Here is a 21,086-nt window from a genome sequence, read left to right as displayed (position 1 = left end):
AGAACATTGTGCTTGGTGTGTTTTTCGTCTTCAAACCAAACTCGGGTCTCCAGCTGTCAAACTTTAAATCGCGTCTGGCTAGCGCGCTTCCCATGCATTAGGTCAGTAGACGGAGAGCAGGAGGCCTTTTGTGGCTGTTTGAACGCATTCGGCCACATGAGCGTTTATACTACGAAAGCAATTCGGTCGAATGTGTTTTTGACTACCACTGGAAGTGGTCGAAAGTGGACAAGCTCAAAACGTTTTAGACCCCGTTTACACCTGTATCTAGCGTCGTCCACTTGTGATCCGATCAACCAAAACGCATCTTAAAGGAGAACTCCGGTCAATTTTAACATTGAGCTCATTTTTTGGTACATTTGGAGTGCTGTCAGTACAGAGGCTAAAATCAGTACAGAGGCTAAAAGCAGGTTTAAAACTTGCCCCATTGAAGTCAACAGGGTGCACATTTTAAAAAGAGGATAACACGTTGTAGGCAACACCGATTTTTGTCGCTGTTCTCTGTACTGACAGCACTCCAAATGTACAAAAAAATGAGCTCAATGTTAAAATTGACCGGAGTTCTCCTTTAATACCAGGTGTAAACAGGGCCATAGAGAGGGATTTAAACACTGTTGGCTTTCTTTCTTTTTTTGCGTCAGCTGCAATTTTGCTCCCTCAGTTCAAGCTATAACAAATATAAAAATGAGATGACCTACTGAAGAGATTAAAAACCTAAAAATTAAGTTAATATAGCCACTAAAAGCACCCTTCACAATGTGTGAAAATCAGTTTGAACAGTTAAACAAACTTGGCATAAGTTGTGACCCAACAAAATCACAGTTTTTGAAACTAAAAGCCACTTTTTCCCCAATTTATATTAATCTGAAAAACTGACTAGCGTAGTTCAATGATGCACAAAGGAAATGTACTGAGAGGGGTTTAGTGGCTTTTCCCACAACGTCTGCGATTTTGTTCTGTAATATTCAGAACGGACCGTTTGGAATTTCAAAAGTTGGTCAATTCCTAAGCATGGTTTCGGTGACTTGTACTGTAGTTAAGTCTATTCTTCTTTTCCACACAGATCGTAACAAACAAGACATCCATGCAAATCTGAGCTCCTTAGAAAACTATTAACAATGACAGTGTTTTGAAATTACAAAAAAAGCAAAGGAGGAAAACTGTCAACCTTTAAAATTGTGATACCTCTGTACACATTTTTACAATACACCTCCATCTTTTTTTCCTGATGTTTTCAGACACTCGTGCAGTTCGGGATCTCCCTTGTGCTTTCACAGGTGTTGATCACTCCACCTACGTGTCAAAGACAGAAATTACACATTAGCCTTCACAATTCAACAAATCAAAATTCACAATTTTCTCAACAAATGTCCTTAAAGCTGCAGTCCGTAATTTTTCCTCTTTGTCGCCATCTCTGTTCGAAATCTGCAATTGCAGTTATTCGGGGATTTGTCGACTTTACGTGGGTTGTGCCTCGGCACGGCACAGCGCGGATGAATATCCACCTCTGAAACAACTTTTCACAATTCAATCAAGTCTCAATCTGTTTTCAAGTTGAGTATATGATTTTGCTACATGCATAGCGAATGCAATTTCACGTTATCTCTAAATGCTTGATTATACACCCAACTATATATTACTCATCAATAAATGAACAGACTGAAAGTTTTCTAGTATTAGACTCATTAAAAATTTATCCTGGTGAAGGGAAGCAAATGAATGTAAAGCAGGCTGGAAACTGAACCATTAAGTAAGAAATCAAGCAAAAAATACAAATGTTTCACCCCCCCCGCTATTAAACACCCACAGAAACAGTGGTGGGATTTATTTTCTGCATGGCACCAAATGTTGCATGTTTATTCATCACAGTTGTTGTTATCACACTGACCCCAATTTGACCCCTTTTATAGTTTAATCAGTGCTCTTTTATAATCACTGCTTAACAGCACCAATTAAATATTAATTTGCAGTTATTAAGCAATTACATGATCACAGAAGCATCCACTCGGGAAATAAGGACACTTGGGCCCAATGTAGATAGTTCTCATTAGCATGCATTACGTGTCAGATTATAAACTCTTCTGATTCCAAAGGGTTTTTTAGTTCTGATAGTTTTCGCTGTGTAATTCTGAAAGCTTACTGATTCATATTTTTAGTGGAAAAAGGAGCGTCACGGAAAATCTCGCCACCGCAACAGTAGTTTTAAAATAGTACACAGGTCTGTGACTCGGATGTTCTTGAGGCTGAAAATTACTAAACCTGAAAGAAAAGGTTCTTCTTTTTTTCTTATTCTTAAGAACTATTAAGCCTAAGAGTGCTAGAAAAAGAAAAGTATTCATGTTTCCTGAAAAAGTCATGGCAACACATATTTTTTACATTACTTTAACAACTTTAACTTGAAATTCAAGCAATTTCAAGTTAATTATACAAGATTCAACTAAATGTTTTTAAGCTAATTTATTTACTCTTAAAAAATTAAGGCAGCAACTGACCTTTGCCTTTAAAAAGTTAAATAGTCAACAGGTGAATGGGATCGTTAATCAAACACAATGGGAAACTAAGGCTGTGTCCAAAATCATCCCTATACTCTAAATAGGCCACTGTTTGAAGGGACACCCATTTGTAGTGGTGTCCGAAAGCATAGTGGACATTATTGAGTGAACTCATTCAATCCCACAATGCACCGCAATAACGAGTCTACAATTGATGTACTCTCAATGGCTAGAGAATACCCAATTTTCCAAACTGCTGGTCCAATGTGGGTACACCGTAATATCATACAGGTATAAATTCCTTTTTGATTGATTATAAAAAATTGTAATCAAGGTTTATACATGCTAGTTCCATGGCAGAGTATGAAGGTAAAAGAGTAGCAAAACTCAAGAGCATGTAGATGTGAATTTGAGAACTTGAACAATAAATATTCGTACTTGTACGTGAACATTTACACTCACAGCTCCAATGTGAAAACCTGTAAAATAAAACTCTGATGTTGAATGTTGAAATTTGTACTCGCAGACACTAGTCACAAACTTGTATTCTGAATTTGAAGCTGCAGACAAGTAGTCACAAATGTATAAAATGCCATTCACAGAAACACAGCGACAGACACAAACTTGTAATATATATTTGCATTTATCTTACATTCACATTCGCAGTACAACCTCAATTATGCACTTGCAACTTCTCAAATCTGTCACTGCAATTTCAAATTTCACGCCTTGATTTTTGCTACTCTTTTCGCGATATATTAGGTGCAAAACTAACTTGTGCACTTGAAACTCAGTGGCGGCGAGAGAGAAAGGAGGGCGAGAGCGAGGGTGTTCAAAGGAGCCGTTTTATTGGTTGGCGCCTAGCCTTCTATTGTACTCGATGATGTCACGAAACCCGCATTCTGTACATATTCTGTGCTCAATTGCTTTTCTGTACGCTTTATTTGTATGGTGTTTCCTGAGTTTGGTCTTTTAATACCAATTAAACGCATTGTGTTCATATTCTGTGCTCATCTGCTTTTCTGTAGTATGCATTATTAGTATGGTGTTTACTGAGTTTGATATTATCATTTATTTCTTTTAATATCAGTCTAATGCAGGGGTTCTCAACCTTTTGCAAGCTGGGCCCCCCCCAAAGCTCCAATAACACCAGTAAAAGTCGCTAGATTTGTCGCTAGTCGCTTTTGAAAAAAAAAAGTCGGCAGGAGGATGATTTGTTTGTGTTATAATAGTCCATCCACTTGCATTTCAACATGGGGGGAATTTTTTTTTTCTCCTCCCATCCTGTAGTAGCCTACTCGGCGGGCCCCACTGGTTGAGAACCACTGGTCTAATGCATTAAGCCATGTTAGCATTTCACAGCGTCCCCGAGGATGCGGGTTTCGTGACATTATCGCGTACAATAGTCCCATTTCATTGGCTAGGCGTCAACCAATAAAACGGCTCCTTTGAACACCCCCCGCTCCCGCCCCCTTTCTCTCTCGCCGCCACTGAGTTTCAAGTGCACAAGTTAGTTTTGCACCTAAAATATCGCGAAAAGAGTAGCAAAAGTCAATGCTTGAATTTTGAAATTGCAGTGACAGATTTGAGAAGTTGCAAGTGCATAATTGAGGTTGTACTGCGAATGTGAATGTAAGATTAAATGCAAATATATATTACAAGTTTGTGTCTGTCGCTGTATTTCTGTGAATGGCATTTTACACATTTGTGACTACTTGTCTGCAGCTTCAAATTCAGAATACAGGTTTGTGACTATTATCTGCGAGTGCAAATTTTCACATTCAACTTCAGAAATGTGCAGTTTTCACATTGGAGCTGTGAGTGTAAATGTTCACGTACAAGTACGAATATTTATTGTAAAAGTTCTCAAATTCACATCTACGTGCTCTCGAGTTTTGCTACTCTTTTACCTTTATAGTAGAGTTCAAGATAAATCTTTTCATTACTACTGGAGATGCCAGTTTGCTAAGTTTCAGATGATTATTAAACGGCAAGCACACACTATGCAAAAGCCCTTCCGTCGCACTCAGTGTCCGAATTCACTCACTCGTTTTCATTCACTCCTTCAAGTGGACTATATTAGTGGAGTAATATAGGGAATAGTGAATGAGGGTATAGGGGACGATTTTGAACACAGCATAGATCAAACTTAGAATGACAGAAACAAACACACTAAACAAAACATAATCCTGACAACATGGTCCAGCCGTGTTGACTTCGCCAATTCCTGTGGAATTTATTATTTTTTTTGTGACTAACCGACTTTGGTCGACTAAGCCTTTTCTCGTCGACTATTAGGGGCAACCCTAATTCAAGTATTTTTTTTCTACTACACATAGTTGGCAATTTTTATTTTTATGTATACTTTTTATTATGCTTAAAACAAGAATAAGAAAAAAGCTATTTGACAATGCAGTAAGAAATTTTTTTTTTTTAATAATTGATTGATTTTCTAAGCATTTCACTCACGTTTGGCACGGGCCTCCAGCTCTTTCTCCATCAACTCACTCAGGGTGATTTTGGGTGTGGCGTCACTCTGGCCCACCGTATTGATCATCTCCTGCTCTTTCTCATGGTTTACCTCCGCGTAGATGTTAATCCAGGGGATTTTTCTGCACAAGTTTTTGTAAAAAAAAAAACAACAAAAAACATTGTGTTTAAAAGGTGTAGTGTAATTTCTGTGCACCACTAGCGCCACAAAATGAAGTTGCAATCTGTTCTGTTTGAGAAGATATTCAGAAATCAAAATCATCTCAAATCAAATTGCCAAACCAGACAAATGTGAACAAATATGTTTGATTTTGCGCCCATTTCAGTAGGAAATTGGCATAACACGCATGACAACACAAGGTAAGGGCTGTGCACATGCAAACTTGTTAATCTGCAATATAACGAGTTGTTAAATACTATGTGAGTGCAAGTGCAATCCTTCATTGTATTCCTGAAATAATGATTGCTGAGTATATTTAATAACTTCTGGAGGAGAAGTTGCACAGGCAATCAGAGGTAGAGAGAAGCAAAATACATCGTCTTGATAACGCTGTGACAACCCGGAAAAATTGACAGCAATGTATTAGTAATTCCCCCAAATTTCATGGTGTACTTTTCCAACACACAAACCAGACTGTAATGTGTTTGCCATTTTCTGAGCTCACTTTTCATTTTTATGAATTAGAAATGCCCCCCCCCCCCCCCCCCCATCCCATCCCATCCCATCCCATCCCATCCCATTTTTTCCTCTTCAAATTACTATTAATTTTGTAAGCTAATTGCTTTGTTTTTCCAAGTGTAACATTTCCATAAATATGCTTCCTTTTTAAATTACTTGGGGGGTGAAAAAATATATCCATTATTAATGATTGTTTCAACATTTCCCTGAGTCTTTTCCATTTGAATTATTTTGAGACCAAATAAATTATTCAAAGCATTACAAAACAGTTTTCCAGTAGAGGAACCACGGCTGCATATTAAACAATCCATTGATATTTTCCTGCACTTTCACATTACTTTTTTTTTTCTTCAAATGTTTCTATCATATGCAAACTAATAACTAGATCTCACAACTATCATGAGTAAAAATAGCACTGCCCTGATGCAAAGGAAAGTCGCTCCTGATACCGTCCCATCAAATCTTATAGATAAACAGAAACGAGAACTATGGTGTGCGTGAAAAGAAATGAAGTTCAATTGCTGGAGTCCTGGTAAAAGGAATGTGTCATAATAAAAACTGTTTGCATGGATATACCTCTTAAATTTGTAGATGAGAAATACAGCTAAACCCAAAAACACCACCGACAGAAGCATCAGCATAGCAGAACTGCTGTGTCTTGGGATGGAGTCAACCAGAGGAGCTGTGACAAAGACAAAAACAAGAGTTAATGCAATCCGTCTCTTTTTTATAAGAAAAAAACAAACTCATATATCTTTCAGATCTACAATTCAATTGTTGGGTCACTAATATATATATATATATATATATATATATATTTTTTTTTTTTTTTTAAGAAGTTATTATTTTTATTAAGCTAAGCTTTTATTAAGCTTTGATCAATTAAATTGATCTTTTGACACTGAAGACTGGAGTAATGTACATTAAAATAGAAACCAGTTCTTTCAAATTGTAATAATATTTCACAATATTACTGTTTTTACTGTATTTTTGATCAAATAAATACAGCCTTGGTGAGCTACTAAGAGAAATCTTACTGACCCCAAGAATTTTAACGGTAGTGCATATTTTCGAATCTTTTATAACTCTTTTAATATAACTTATTATATATAATTTACTCTATTACTGTGTCTATATATATAATATCACTTTAAATCTAAAGAATGTCATTTTTGTGTAAATATTAAAATGCTTTCTCCTATTCCAGCTTAATATTCAGAGAATAATTTGCTTTCAAAACATTGCTGTGTTTTAGCATCCCAACCCATCAGCATTGTCTCGACCAATAGTGTGAGTTTGGGACTGGACTATCTGATGGTTTGACCAGTGGCGGATGGGAATTGTTCGAGAAATGAACTCGAAAACAAAACCTCCTGGTGATGCAAGTGGCATAGATACTACACACTTCAGCTTTTAAAAGACCTTTAATACAATTTCAACAGCACAATATTTGCAAGAGGTCTGAACAATATCCGTTTCAGAACAAAATGTACCAGTCTAAAAATGGCAATTCATGCAGATCTAAGACCTTTTATTTCAAGTGAAGTAAAGAACTGAACTTGAATCGCATCTCCTGTGACAATTTCCACAAAACTTCTTCCCCTCTCCCAGAGGGACTTCTGCCAATTGTTGGCATCCCTTCAAAATTGTTCATTGGTGCTTTACACCCACTGACTGTATATTTCTCCCATGACTATGCTGTTGAAAGATAGCTCCATGAATCCTCTGACCTTTCAGAAAGAATCTTGAATGCTTTCCAGAACTTTGGCTATGAAAACGGGAAAAGAAATGGGCAAAGGAGGCGGCCAATGTTTTGCTGTAAAAATGGTTAATAGCACAGACCATGAGTCACAGTAAGAGAGCGTTTACTCTCTACTACTCAATGCTATTATCGCTACAAGAAATTAGTAACCATTATCACATGGCTGGCACAGAATAGTAAAGGTATGGCACATGGCGGAGTACAAGATGGATGATGATGAATATAGGCTAAATTAGAACGAATTCATCTTTTTATTTGGGATTCTGGTTCCAATTCCAAATTATTTATTCATTTGGCCCATGTTTTATCCAAAAATGATTACAGTATTTTTATGTGTGTTTCCTGAGAATCAAACACATGACTGTTTCTACCACTATAATGAAGGTAATATATTTCTGTCATAATTTCAAGTTCTCTCATTCATTCTAAGACGTGCAGAACATGCAGACTTCATATTTAAACAGCAGTTTCATAATCACAGATGGCCTCCATATTGCAATTTGAATTTGATTAATTGTACAAGCCTATTTTTTGATTTATGAATCCAATTTGGTGGCATTCTTATACAGTATATCCGTTTTAATGACTGAGATCCACAATTCCATCCATGATTTCTACATATCAAAAATCACAGGGCCCTACATATTCTTCTAGTTTAGCTATAGGAAGCGATTTCAGTTCATTAGTGAATAAACAACACTATATTGAATAATTTTTGCCTGGATTATCATGCTATGAACAATGAGTCACTAATTAAACTGATTTAATGACAATCATACTGACTTGCAGTTCAGTGAGTAAGTGAGTTAATGATTCAATGAGCTGAACTGAATATCAAGATTGAGATTCTTCATGAGTGATTTTGAATCAAATTGCACAAAAGAAAATTTAGTGTTGTTTAGTGTTTAGTCCAATCATAAAAAAAAAAAAAAAAAAAAAAATCGTATTCAAAAGCTAGCCCAATAAAACAAAAGACCAGAAAACCTACTTCTATTCAGGGGAGACTTTTTTTTCTATGTTGAATGTGAGAAAATCTTGAAAGCCATGATTGCTGGAAAGCAATTATCCAATTATCTTCCATAAGGCTTTCAGCATCACTAGTGGAGTATAAAAGCCCAATCTTTCAACAATTTATAGTGCTGACAAGCTTCTGGTCTCAAAAAAGCAATCAACGAAATTACTCTAGGGAACAGTATATGGCACCCAACAGAAGCTAGAGTGGGAGATCAACTGAAATACCACTAAGGTAATCAAATAAAAGCAGTCGCACACTTCAGTCATCAACTAAATCATGCCGGAACAGCTACAAACAATATGTTTTCAACAGTCTGTTACCTAAAGTTAATTGCGTGATGTAAACGATGACCCGGGAGCCAGGTTTCAGCTCGAACTCCAGCGAGATCTGATTCAGTGCATTGACCAGGATTTCTGATATCTAGGAAAAGAAAACAGCATTCAGAACAGTTATATACAGACTTCAGAAATGCGAGTGCCGCATGCCAGGTTGCTTGCCATTTTGCATGTTTGCAGTTGCTAAGGTGTCCTACATGTTCGGTAGTAGATAATAGCCCATATATGCATCTATAAACAGGATTCTGAACTCTTGTGTGTATCAAATACAGATCCTACTTAGACATTACAGTGGAGATGATGCACAATGTAATGTCTAATATCAGATTTTGATAAACTGCAGTGAGACACTCATCCACAAGCAAGCAACTTCAGACTATGCTGCGCTATATCCAGTTTCTGTCATGTCATGTAATATTCACTGTGTGTACTGTATGTAAAAATTAGCATTGCCTGGTCTTTATTTGAGAATATCTATATCCCAGTGTACACAGACTTACCAGATTATTGAGTGCACTGCACTGTTGGTTGGTTTACTTGCTTTTTGTTCATGATTTTAAAAATTCATTGCATTTTAAAATGCACTGAAAATGCATAATAGTATTACAAAATAAGGAAGTTGCTATCTTAAGTATAAATCTGTTTATTTCTAAGATTTTTTTTGTTAAAATTGATCAAATTCTCAATTTATTATTAAATAATTATTTAAATTAGTAAATTATTTAAGAAAATATTATGTAAAACAAATATAATGTTACAGCAGAAATTGTTATGCTTGTGCTATTTACTATTGTAAATGTATTCATTTATGTATTAAATGATCTGATACTATAGTTATAATGCTTTAAAAAATCACTACTAATAAACATTTGACCCTCAACAGTGTATTCAATTTAGAAGTCCCTACTGTAAATGTCCTTGTCATGTAAGCCTAATTAGACACTAGTATTTCTGCTGTTATCACAGAGAAAATTTTGCATTTAAGGTGAAAGAAAATAGGTAAAAATGTCATACAATCCCCTTAGGGAATATTTTTGACGCATCGTCTCCTTTATGCGGTGACACTTACTTTCATTGTAGCCCCGGGTAGAAGCTGCTCTTTTATTCTGATAAAGGTCCATCATTCTCAAGCGCATTTCAACCTTCAACCATTAATGTGAAACCGTAAAATTTGCATCAGATCACATCTAACCTGCTCCAGATCCTCCTCTGTCCGTTTCCTGCCATCCGATTGGTTCCGAGGAGGAAGCAGGAAGAGTTCCGCAGCAGTCGGAATGCCAGGGAACACGGCCACCAGCAGCTGTTCTTCTGGAACGTCGGCGACCTGGACAAAACAACACTAATTGCATAAGCCTCAGTGATTTATATGTTACCGTCTCCTGCGTTTACGAGGGTTACATTAATTTTAAACAAGGCTGATGGCTTCCAGTAAATCAGATTTGATGTATACAGAATGAATCCCGGCCAAGAAATTATTAGACGCAAGCCATTATACACACATTGAATTCCTAAAAACTTCAATCAATATCTTTGTCAAAGAGCCACTACAAAAACTCAAAGGTCTAGACGTTATGGGCCGCCGCAAAGCCAATAAAGGGAAGCCCACCATGGACTCTCCTAGAGATACTCACTAAAGGCCATTTCCCTCATAAAGAGGAAATTATCCCACCTCAGGTAAATAATCTTTGTTTTATCTGCCACTACCACCGAGGTCTCAACCGGTTATAAAACAATAGCTCAAGAATAGACAGCCTGAGTATAATTTACAATGAGCAATGTGTCCAGAGCTGAAGCAGTCTTACGAATCAATACTCCGAGTCTAAGTTTGGACTCACCGCTGCAATATTGGAGAAAAAAAAAAGCCCTGGGGCTCATTGAAGGATTCAGTCTATGTGCAACTGCTACTGATATTCCTAATGATTAATGCACATCTCCAAACTCCAACCTTTATTTCTTTCTCAACACGCTAGATTCAACCATTCAACCTTCCGTTGGCGAATTAAGGCCTAGAAAGGTAATTAGACAGCAAAGGAGAGACATAACATTGCAGGGCTCTTAATTACACCCTATAATAGCTTAAGAGTCATTGTTGTAATTAAATCTCTTAATGTCAAAACATTCTCTTCCCAGACCGAAGAACTGTGGAATAACATTAAAAGGCACAGACGCAATAATCCATTAAAGTAGAGGACAAAGTTGTTATTAAAGAGGTTGTTTAGACATCTGTTGTGTTTTCCGCCATTGTAGTCCATCTTTCCCCATTTAAGTCAATTTTTGCTCTAATATTGACTCTCCACCAGAATGCAAATAAAGCTTTACAGGCAAATTTAAACAATTCAACACTTCTGTTTATTTACAACTTGTTCCAGTATTTTTCATTTAGATGTATAGTGCTATTAAAAGAAATGCATTATTGTCATCTTTACAACAGTGGAGACCATCCATTGTGTAAATGCTTCCTTAGACGTAAAACCATCAATGTGAAAGTCCTTTTTTAGAGCACAGGATTCACAGATAAACAATTTACTGAGAATTATTATAAATGAACAAATAAGCACAGCATGAGCTGTTTTTCTTTTTGCTGAAGAATGTGCAGACGTGCACTCTGGACATGTTAACTGTACGTTCACACCGCCGCCGACTTGAGCTTCCAAAGTTACTGGAAGTCGTTCATTTTCAATGGAAGCTGGCTTCTCTCAGCCGCAGAGAGCGTTAAAGGAGAACTCCGGTCAATTTTAACATTGAGCTCATTTTTTTGTACATTTGGAGTGCTGTCAGTACAGAGAACAACGACAAAAATCGGTGTTGCCTACACCGTGTTATCCTCGTTTTAAAATGTGCACCCTGTTGACTTCAATGGGGCAAGTTTTAAACCTGCTTTTAGCCTCTTAACATCCTTGATGTGTCATTACAAGTGCACAGGTCATGTGAGTGATTCCTTCGGAGTGAACGCGGGTGAATCTGACTGCAGTAGATGTGAAAGATATGAATAAAAATGATGTTTATTCAGCCAGCGCACATACCTGTATTTACATCCTGTTTTCGGTCAAAGTCCACAGTAATCGATTGTCGAGTTCACGCGCATAGGTTTAGTACCTACGATCAGGCGCGTGAACTCGACAATCGACTACTGTGGACTTCGACCGAAAACAGGATGTAAATACAGGTATGTGCGCTGGCTGAATAAACATCATTTTTTATATATTTCTTTCACTTCTACTGCAGTCAGATTCACCCGCGTTCACTCAGAAGGAATCACTCACATGACCTGTGCACTTGTAATGACACATCAAGGATGTTAAGAGGCTAAAAGCAGGTTTAAAACTTGCCCCATTGAAGTCAACAGGGTGCAAATTTTTAAAAGAGGATAACACGGTGTAGGCAACACCGATTTTTGTCGTTGTTCTCTGTTCTGACAGCACTCCAAATGTACAAAAAAATGACCGGAGTTCTCCTTTAAATCCATCGGCGTCGCGTTTTGGCCGTTTTAAGCGTCAATCAGAAAGTTGAAAGTATCTCAACTTTATGGTAATGAGCTATGACGCGGTTCAGCGGCAAGCAGCGGCAAAACGCCAGCGACCAATCAGAATATAGACGTCCTTCGCGCTGGCTGATTCCGGAGAAACATGCGATGTAAACTTTCGTTCCTACCAAAACATTAGTTCCGAGAAAATGGAGGAGAAACTGATAATCGTTGTTGCTGGGTTTCCTATCATTTATGATATGACGTTATTTTTTCATACAGAAAAAATACAAAAGACCAGTTACAAAAGAGAGAGAGCCCCGGCCGCGCGCACAAACTCACCTTCACCGTCTTCAAACAACACGTCTTGCTCTCTCTCTCCCTCGCGCATATAAAACCAAATGTGACCAAAGCGGTTATAAAAATGCTGTCATTATAAAAGGTTCCTAGTGTCAATGTATTGCTTGTTTTTTTTTTCTGTTTACATTTCATGGTGTGACACAGGCTTCAGATCGGCCAAAGCGGCAACAAGCTTCCCCGTACTTTTTGTCAAGCGTCCTTGACAGGGCGGCCAGAGCTTCTTTGCAATGGAGGGATTATTGGGTCAGATTGAAAACTAAAAGTCTAAAACTAAAAGTCTTAAACAAAAACTAAAAGTCTTAAACAAAAACTAAAAGTCTAAGTAGAAGCCTAAAAGTCTAAGTCGAAAATGAATTTGGTATTTAGGATAGGGCATTTTGTATTTAGGATTGGGCATTTGGTCATTTAGCCATTTAGGATTTAGGATTGGGCATTTAGGGATTTAGGATTGGGAATTTGGTATTTAGGATTGGGCATTTAATCATTTAGCCATTTAGGATTTAGGATTGGGAATTTGGGGATTTAGGATTGGGCATTTGAGGATTGAGGATTGAGGAGTGTATGCAAATAAGGAGGCGTAGCCCAAATACTGGAGGCTGGGTTTGAAATGGCTGGTGCGCAGAGGCACCTTATGGACAGCAGAGGGAGCTCCCAGTGCTAAGGAGCACACTGTAATGAAACCAAACAGAGCGAGTGAGCAGGGCTGGAGCTAGGACTGTACTTTCATAATTCATAGTTCATAGTTCATAATAGGTAAATGTGGTGCAAATGGAAATGCAGTTCCTCCACATTCGGAAAATGTCTTCCTGTTACTGGGGAAACTACATTTACACCACATATATATTTACCAAATATTATATATACATATAAATACACTACAGTTCAAAGGTTTGGGGGTAGACTTTTTTAAATGCTTTTGAAAGTCTCTTTATTTGATCAAAAATACAGTAAAAACAGTAATATTGTGAAATATTATTACAATTTAAAGAAGCCGTTAGAAAGTTGAATATATTTAAAAATGTAATTTATCCCTGTGATGGCAAAGCTGAATTTTCAGCATCATTACTCCAGTCTTCAGTCTGTCGAAAACAGTTGAGCTGTTTATTATTTTTGTGGAAGCATTTTTTATTTTATTTTGATTCAGGATCATTTAATAAATAGTAAAGTTAAAAAAATCACATTTGATCAATTTATTGCAGAATAAAAGTATTAATGTCTTTAAAATAAATCTTACTGAACCCAGTCTGTTTCTATGTTTTATGGGGACTTTCCATAGACATAAATATTTTCATATGACACAAACTGTATATTCTACACTGAAAAAAGTTTTGGATTTACATGATTCAATCATGTAAATCGGTCCCACATGAATCAACAAACATAGTTAAACAAACATAATTTGTTCACGTAATTTCAACATGACGTAATTTTTAAGAGGCCCAATTAAGAAGTATCAAAGTGATTGTATAGGTTCCCTGACAGAATTCATTTACTTTTGTCACATGACTGAATAATAAGATTGAACTAGCTATCTAAGAAAATATTAGTTAGCAATAACACATATAACCATGCTACGTGCTAAGCATTACTCCTGAGCAAAGCAGAAATAACATGAACTGTACCAGTCCGCAGCCTAAGCAAATGCTCCACTCTTCTCCACAATGGAGATTAAAACAGTTCTAATAATTCCAACATAATTGAACATTAAACACTGTTAAACACAATTAAGTCTCTGCCTTTTCTCGTCTAGCTCAAAAACACATAAAATAACACTTAATTGCAACATTTTGACTCTCCTCATTAAGAGCCAATCAAAGCATGCTGGGAATTACAGTTTCAGCAAAAATTAGTTTCAAGTGCTTGACTGGTTCACATTCACTCTAAATAATTGAATATAGTCCATTGCACATATTAGAGAATTACATTAATTGGAAGCACAACGAAATCAAGTTTAGAAGAGAAACACAATTTTGTTGCGTAGATAGCAAATAATATGATGGAGTAAATTGGACAAAATGTTTTCAGTGTATCCCCTGTTAACGTTTGTAATACGTTTGTGATTTTAGGAGCGCGATACTGGGGTATGTTATGTGTTGCGTGCTTGCTCTCTTCTTTCTCTCTTCTTTCTCTCTCTCCCTTTGGCAGGCTGCTAATTGGGATCCAGCTGAGTGAACGTTGCAGGGATCCCAAACATAATGGACTCATTGCATTGAGCTTCGTGACACACTTCCGTTTTGAAATACAACTACGGTAATTTATTTACGGTTCTGTATATTTTCAACGTGCTGTAGTCACCTAGTTGACTAAACGCCACCCAAAATGAGTGTCCGCAAGATGATTTAAAAATGTGGACATTTACAGAGACAGGAGAAGTAATCTATCTATCCATACAGTATATTTCTTTCTTTCTTTCTTTCTTTCTTTCTTTCTTTCTTTCTTTCTTTCTTTCTTTCTTTCTTTCTTTCTTTCTTTCTTTCTATCTATCTATCTATCTATCTATCTATCCAGTATCTATCTATCCAGTATCTATCTATCTATCTATCTATCTATCTATCTATCTATCTATCTATCTATCTATCTATCTATCTATCTATCTATCTATCTATCTATCTATCTATCTATCTATCTATCTATCTATCTATCCAGTATCCATCCATCCATCCATCCATCCATCTATCTATACATCCATCCAGTATCTATCTATCTATCTATCTATCTATCTATCTATCTATCTATCTATCTATCTATCTATCTATCTATCTATCTATCTAGTATCTATCTATCTATCTATCTAGTATCTATCTATCTATCTATCTATCTATCTATCTATCTAGTATCTATCTATCTATCTATCTATCTATCTATCTATCTATCTATCTATCTATCTATCTATCTATCTATCTATCTATCTATCTATCTATCTATCTATCTATCTATCTATCTATCTATCTATCTATCTATCCAGTATCTTTCCATCCATCCATCCATCCATCCATCCATCCATCCATCCATCCATCCATCCATCATCCATCCATCCATCCATCTATCCATCCATCCGTCCATCCGTCCATCCATCCAGCATCTATCTATCTATCTTTACACAATTTTACACAAATTGAATTTTATTACATTTTTACACTTTCTTTTTCTCACAAAAGGACTCACTTTTCAATGCAATTGCAATGAATGAGGTCTGAGGCTATTAAGCTTTCGTCACCTCTGGATGCAAAATATTGTGAAGTAAAAACGTGTTTTCATGATTGATCATTGATGTCACAAGTGCTCAGGGATCCCTAGTGCAATGAGAGTCACACTTGCATAATGTCCTATTGTCTCCATTACATCAATGAATGTGGAGAAAAGCCTAAAATAATAAAGACAACTTATCATTGGCACTTCTTTCAGTATCAAAGTGTTTGTGATGCAAGTCCTGTGCTTACTGAGGCACTGGCTCTGCCTTTAACCCCTCTATTCTCATCTCCTCAGGCTGTTAGAGCGCTATCGCCCCGGTGCACCAGAACAGACAGCCGCTCCACTCACCTCGCATGCCCACTGCCTCAAACAGCCATCTTAAATGGACCTTGACTTTGATTATGTCTGAGCCTCGCTCTCCCTCTCTTTTTAATACACTGAGCTATTTATCATCGGCAGTATGGATAAAGTATATCTGCTACCTCTAGGGCACTACAGGGTGTGTTTTATATGCGAGAGGATAAATGAAAGGAACGAGGAAAAGTGAGTCTCTTTACCATGAGAGCTCAATATTAAGCCATCAGGCTTTGAACTTGATGCTGAAACAAAGGGGGGGGGGGGAAGTTGGAAGAGGACGGTTTTACTTCTGGAGAATTCTGGGTAAAGCCATTTGAGGCCAGGAACCCAGACTGGCAGATAATGAGAGAGAAAGAGCGCATGTTGAAGACGGAGGTGCGTGTTACGAGCATATGTGAGATCAGTAACCTCTTTGTGCTGAGCTACTCTGACCTTGTTCTCTGGCAGATTCCAAGGCTCTGTTCTGTATGAGGGAGTTTAGATTTAATTGAGATATTTAGGGATTGTTTTTGTGCATGTCTGAAATAGAGAGACAATATGAAAGGCTTGATAAGAACAGTTTTTTTTTTAAACTGTAACAATATTTCGACAGTCTTTTTGATCAAATACATCAAATAATTATTTCAAAAGCATTAAAAAAAAAAAAAAAAATCTCACTGCCACAAAACTTTTTGTGTAACATTACAACAACAAAAAACGACTGCAAAATTATTGGGCATAACCCCTCATCCCCCCACCCCAACATTCTTCTTATCAAGAACAGTATAAACATCCCAAACATATATAGCATACACATATTAAAAGGGCTGGGATTCACTGCTACTTGGAAGGACACTGATATTGAGCTGAGACGGTCCCAGGGTTGGACTGACAGCTCAGGTACATGTGTCTGTGCACTGAGACGGTGTAGTGTTAATGCATCGACCAGCAGTGAGTTCAATCTCTCTGTCAGCACTGAGAGTCACAAGAGCTCAGAACAGTGCCGTTGTCCACACACACACACACACACACACACACACACACACACACACACACACACACACACACACACACACACACACACACCACAGAGGGACTGTCAGAACAGCAAGCCTTTACACCACCCAAACAGCAAGCCTTTACACCACCCGCTGAGTGCCGTTTGCTGGCTAGTTCACAAGAGCATTTATGCAAATCGGTTTACGCCGCCTACAAAATATGTGCTGAACACAATTTGCTTGACCTTGTGGGTCAGTTCTGGTGCTAGGTGAGGACTAGATATACTTTACTACTGCTTCACTCCACCACTGCGATCTAAACATCTGAATTGGCTCTTCAAAATGTTCTTGTCTACTGGTCTATTTTGGATATATGCCCTGTTATAACTGCTGCCATGATTAGTAATAGGAAAACTGCACACAAACCTCTCCTTAAAATGAAGTTTAGTTCACAGCCTGCTTTCCGCGGGCAGTAATATTGTAACGTTAATTGCACCACGAAAATAGGTGCTGAGTTTTGATATCTATAATAAGCCTAATTTACATATAAAGGACTTGTGTTTGTGCTGAAATGGAAGACAATGGCTTAATTAAAATACAGTGCAGTGCTATTTTAGTGCATTTAGCACCTGGTAAAGTAAGCTGTGGGTGGTTAGCAAGTAAGATGCAAAATTTGGGATGAAATACAGCTAACGTGGTGCAGTTTAGTGAATACGCCCCACTGTGTGATGAGGAACTCGTTTCCTCAGAGTTAGAGAGAGATATTTTTCTTATCTAAATATATGCAACCAAACATATATATATTTTTTTGTTTTAAGCATAAATCAAGGAAACCATGGTCAAAATCAATTTGCCAGTAAGGTAAGAAAAATAAATGTAATTAAGTTGGTCTTGTTGCTAGGCTGATTGTTTTCCCTTTTATCTAAATAACATAATATAATGAATTTAATAAAAGATTGTTTCAAATGCAATCAGAGACATTAAAAACACTGCAAAACATAATTTTCTTAATCAGTTTTTTGAGAAAATATCTAAATTTATGCCACCAATACTTTTTTTAAGCATAAATTCAAAGAAAATATTTCAAAAACCAATTTGCCAATGAGGTAGGAAAAATACATTTAATTAAATTTCATCTTGTTGCTAAGCCGATTGCTTTCTTTGATGTAATAGAATGTTTAATCTAAAAAACTTAATAAAAAAAATAATTTAATAAATTAGGATTTAAAATGTAAATAGAAAGACGTTTCCGCCATAGTTGAGTAAAAAATATATTTCTGTAAGTCATAATAATAAGAAACTTCCTCATAATTATGACTTAGTATCTCATTATATTGAGAAAGTTTCTCGTAATAATGAGAAACTTTCTCATAATTATGACTTAACATCTCATAATTATGACTTAACATCTCATAATAATGAGAAACTTTCTTGTAATAATGAGAAACTTTCTCATAATTATGACTAAACATCTCATAATTATGACTTAACATCTCATAATAATGAGAAACTTTCTTGTAATAATGAGAAACTTTCTCGTAATAATGACTTAACATCTCATAATAATGAGAAACTTTCTTGTAATAATGAGAAACTTTCTCGTAATAATGACTTAACATCTCATAATAATGAAAAACTTTCTTGTAATGAGAAACTCATAGTTTCTCATTATTTTGAGATGTTAAGTCATTATTATAAGAAAGTTTCTCATTATTATGACTTAAATAATCTTTTTTTTTTACTCAACCGTGGCGGAAACGGGCTTCCATAGAAATGTAATTGTTCTAAATTAGTATTTCTTTTCTTGTTTTCCAGTGAAAATAACCAACCAAATTTGTAAATAAAATAAAATGGATAAAAATTTGTCTTGTTGCTAGGCAGATTGATTTCTCTGTAATGGATGTAACAGAGGCTTTAATCACAATAATATAATAAAATATTGAATATATATTATATATATATATATATATATATATATATAATATAATACACATAATAAGTACATGGATGTGAATTATTGATTTGAGTTAAATTATTTTCATTCTTTATTATATAATATATTTAATTTATTATTTCTTTATATATATATATATATATATATATATAAGTATATATAAGTGTGTATATTAAATAATAAAGAATTAAATAATGTAACTCAAATCAATATTTCACATGTACTTATTACCGTCTAGATTTATTTTGTGATTCTGACCATCTGACATTGCATTATCCTTTCTAAGGATGTTTACTTATTTGCCCAAAAGCACAAATGTATTTGTTTTTCAGTGAAAGAGAACACTTAAGAGCAAAGGATCAGACAAAGACAACAAGAAATATTTGACCAGGATCTCTGGGAGCTACAGAGACGAGCCAAGAAAAGACAGCGAGAGACAAGACGGAGAGAATAAATTCCCACTCACCTGAAGAACAGCCTTCTTAATGACCCGGCCCACATCCTGTCTCCACTCTGGGATGTCGGGGTTGGCCTCGTCCAGATTAGGAGAGAAAGATAAAAGAAGCGATTTGAAGAATTCTGTCACAGAGGGAGAGAGAAGCAGAGGCAGACAGACCCTTAATTCTTTCTCTCATAAGATGCCCAACACCTTCTATCTGCTGTGATTTGTTCCAGATGATTTAGTCGAGCTGTAGCAGAGTTATCATTACTGACAGGTATGGAAAGGTTAGCGCTGATCACAAAAATGATTACAGTCTATTTGGCAGTTGCCAGAAGGGAGGTTTATGAAAAGCCTGCAGTGTCAAGAGACAATTTCCTGTAATTCTGAACACTCAGAAAGCAATGATAATACATTTAATCTAGGGTTGTCAATCAGGGTTGTTAATCGCGTCTATATATATATATATGTACATATATATTTTTATCTCATCTAACATAAAAGTTAGTGTTTATATAATATATTATACACTACACACACACACACATATATTTACTTTTCCAAAAAAAAAAATATATATGCAAATACATACATACATACACACACACACACAAATTTACTGTATATAAACAAACTTTTATGTTAGATGCAATTAATTTATTTGACAGCACTAAAAAAGATCATATATATAATTATTGTTACCATAGAAAATTTTTTTTAAATCAAGATCCCCTGTGGTGAAAATCAAGTTTGTATGTGTCTAAATATGCCATTTTGGTGATCAAAGATGAGTTTTAAGGATAAAATTATTAACTACAGGGGGACTTTAAACAATGATTAAACATACATAGGCCTATATATGTATATCATTAAAAAGAAATGATTTATGAACACAACTGTGGGACAATTTTAAATTCTGAAAAATGTATAAATCCCTTTCACAAAATACATATTGAAATGTTTGTTTATTTCACACATTTTTTAGGATCATTAAAAATACAATAATTTAGTTTTTCTTTTTTAATAATGCATTTTTATAGTTTAAGACTGAGGGCCCTATCTTGCACCCAGCTCAATTGACTTTGTACACCGACGCATGTATCATTCCTATTTTGCACCCGCGCACAGCGGACTTTTCCCTCCACAGACGCACGTCGGTTAACTAAAAAAATACACTTGCGCTCCCCGGGGCGGTTCAGCGCAAAGAGGAGGCGTGTTCCGGCGCAAACGTTCCCTCATGCTATTTTACAGGTTTAGAAAACAATTGCGCCACTGACCGAAAAAAAAACAGTTTAAAGTCAGTGGCGCGTTGCACATGTTATTCATATGCTATTTTAAGGGCGCATGCTTGGCCTTAATCAATGTAGTGTGCACAACGCGCATACACTTTGATTCTCTCATCTACACACAGACGCAGCAGTTATCATTTTTGCAAATCATACATTATTACGATAGATAGATAGATAGATAGATAGATAGATAGATAGATAGATAGATAGATAGATAGATAGATAGATAGATAGATAGATAGATAGATAGATAGATAGATCCGCCATGGAACAAGCGCGCCT

At 36.1% G+C, this 21,086-nt stretch overlaps 1 protein-coding gene across 1 annotated transcript in view; it reads right to left on the bottom strand.

Annotated features, from left to right (window-relative positions):
* Nucleotides 1–634: 634 nt before the first annotated feature.
* sorcs3a (sortilin related VPS10 domain containing receptor 3a) overlaps nucleotides 635–21,086 on the bottom strand; it is a gene marked incomplete at its 5' end in the record, with an annotated part of 249,011 nt that continues 228,559 nt past the window's right edge. Inside the window, 6 exons of the mRNA XM_084402221.1 lie at nucleotides 635–1,293; nucleotides 4,962–5,104; nucleotides 6,238–6,343; nucleotides 8,759–8,858; nucleotides 9,966–10,097; nucleotides 19,543–19,655. Of these exons, the coding sequence (XP_084258347.1) occupies nucleotides 1,235–1,293; nucleotides 4,962–5,104; nucleotides 6,238–6,343; nucleotides 8,759–8,858; nucleotides 9,966–10,097; nucleotides 19,543–19,655 (653 nt within the window). The 3' untranslated portion in view covers nucleotides 635–1,234. The remainder of the gene's footprint in view (nucleotides 1,294–4,961; nucleotides 5,105–6,237; nucleotides 6,344–8,758; nucleotides 8,859–9,965; nucleotides 10,098–19,542; nucleotides 19,656–21,086) is intronic.

The sequence above is a fragment of the Rutilus rutilus genome (genome assembly GCF_951802725.1).
Source record: "Rutilus rutilus genome assembly, chromosome: 2".
In the NCBI taxonomy this organism is placed as follows: domain Eukaryota; kingdom Metazoa; phylum Chordata; class Actinopteri; order Cypriniformes; family Leuciscidae; genus Rutilus; species Rutilus rutilus.
Note: the sequence above shows the minus strand (reverse complement) of the source record. Positions and strands in the feature narration are given on the sequence as shown.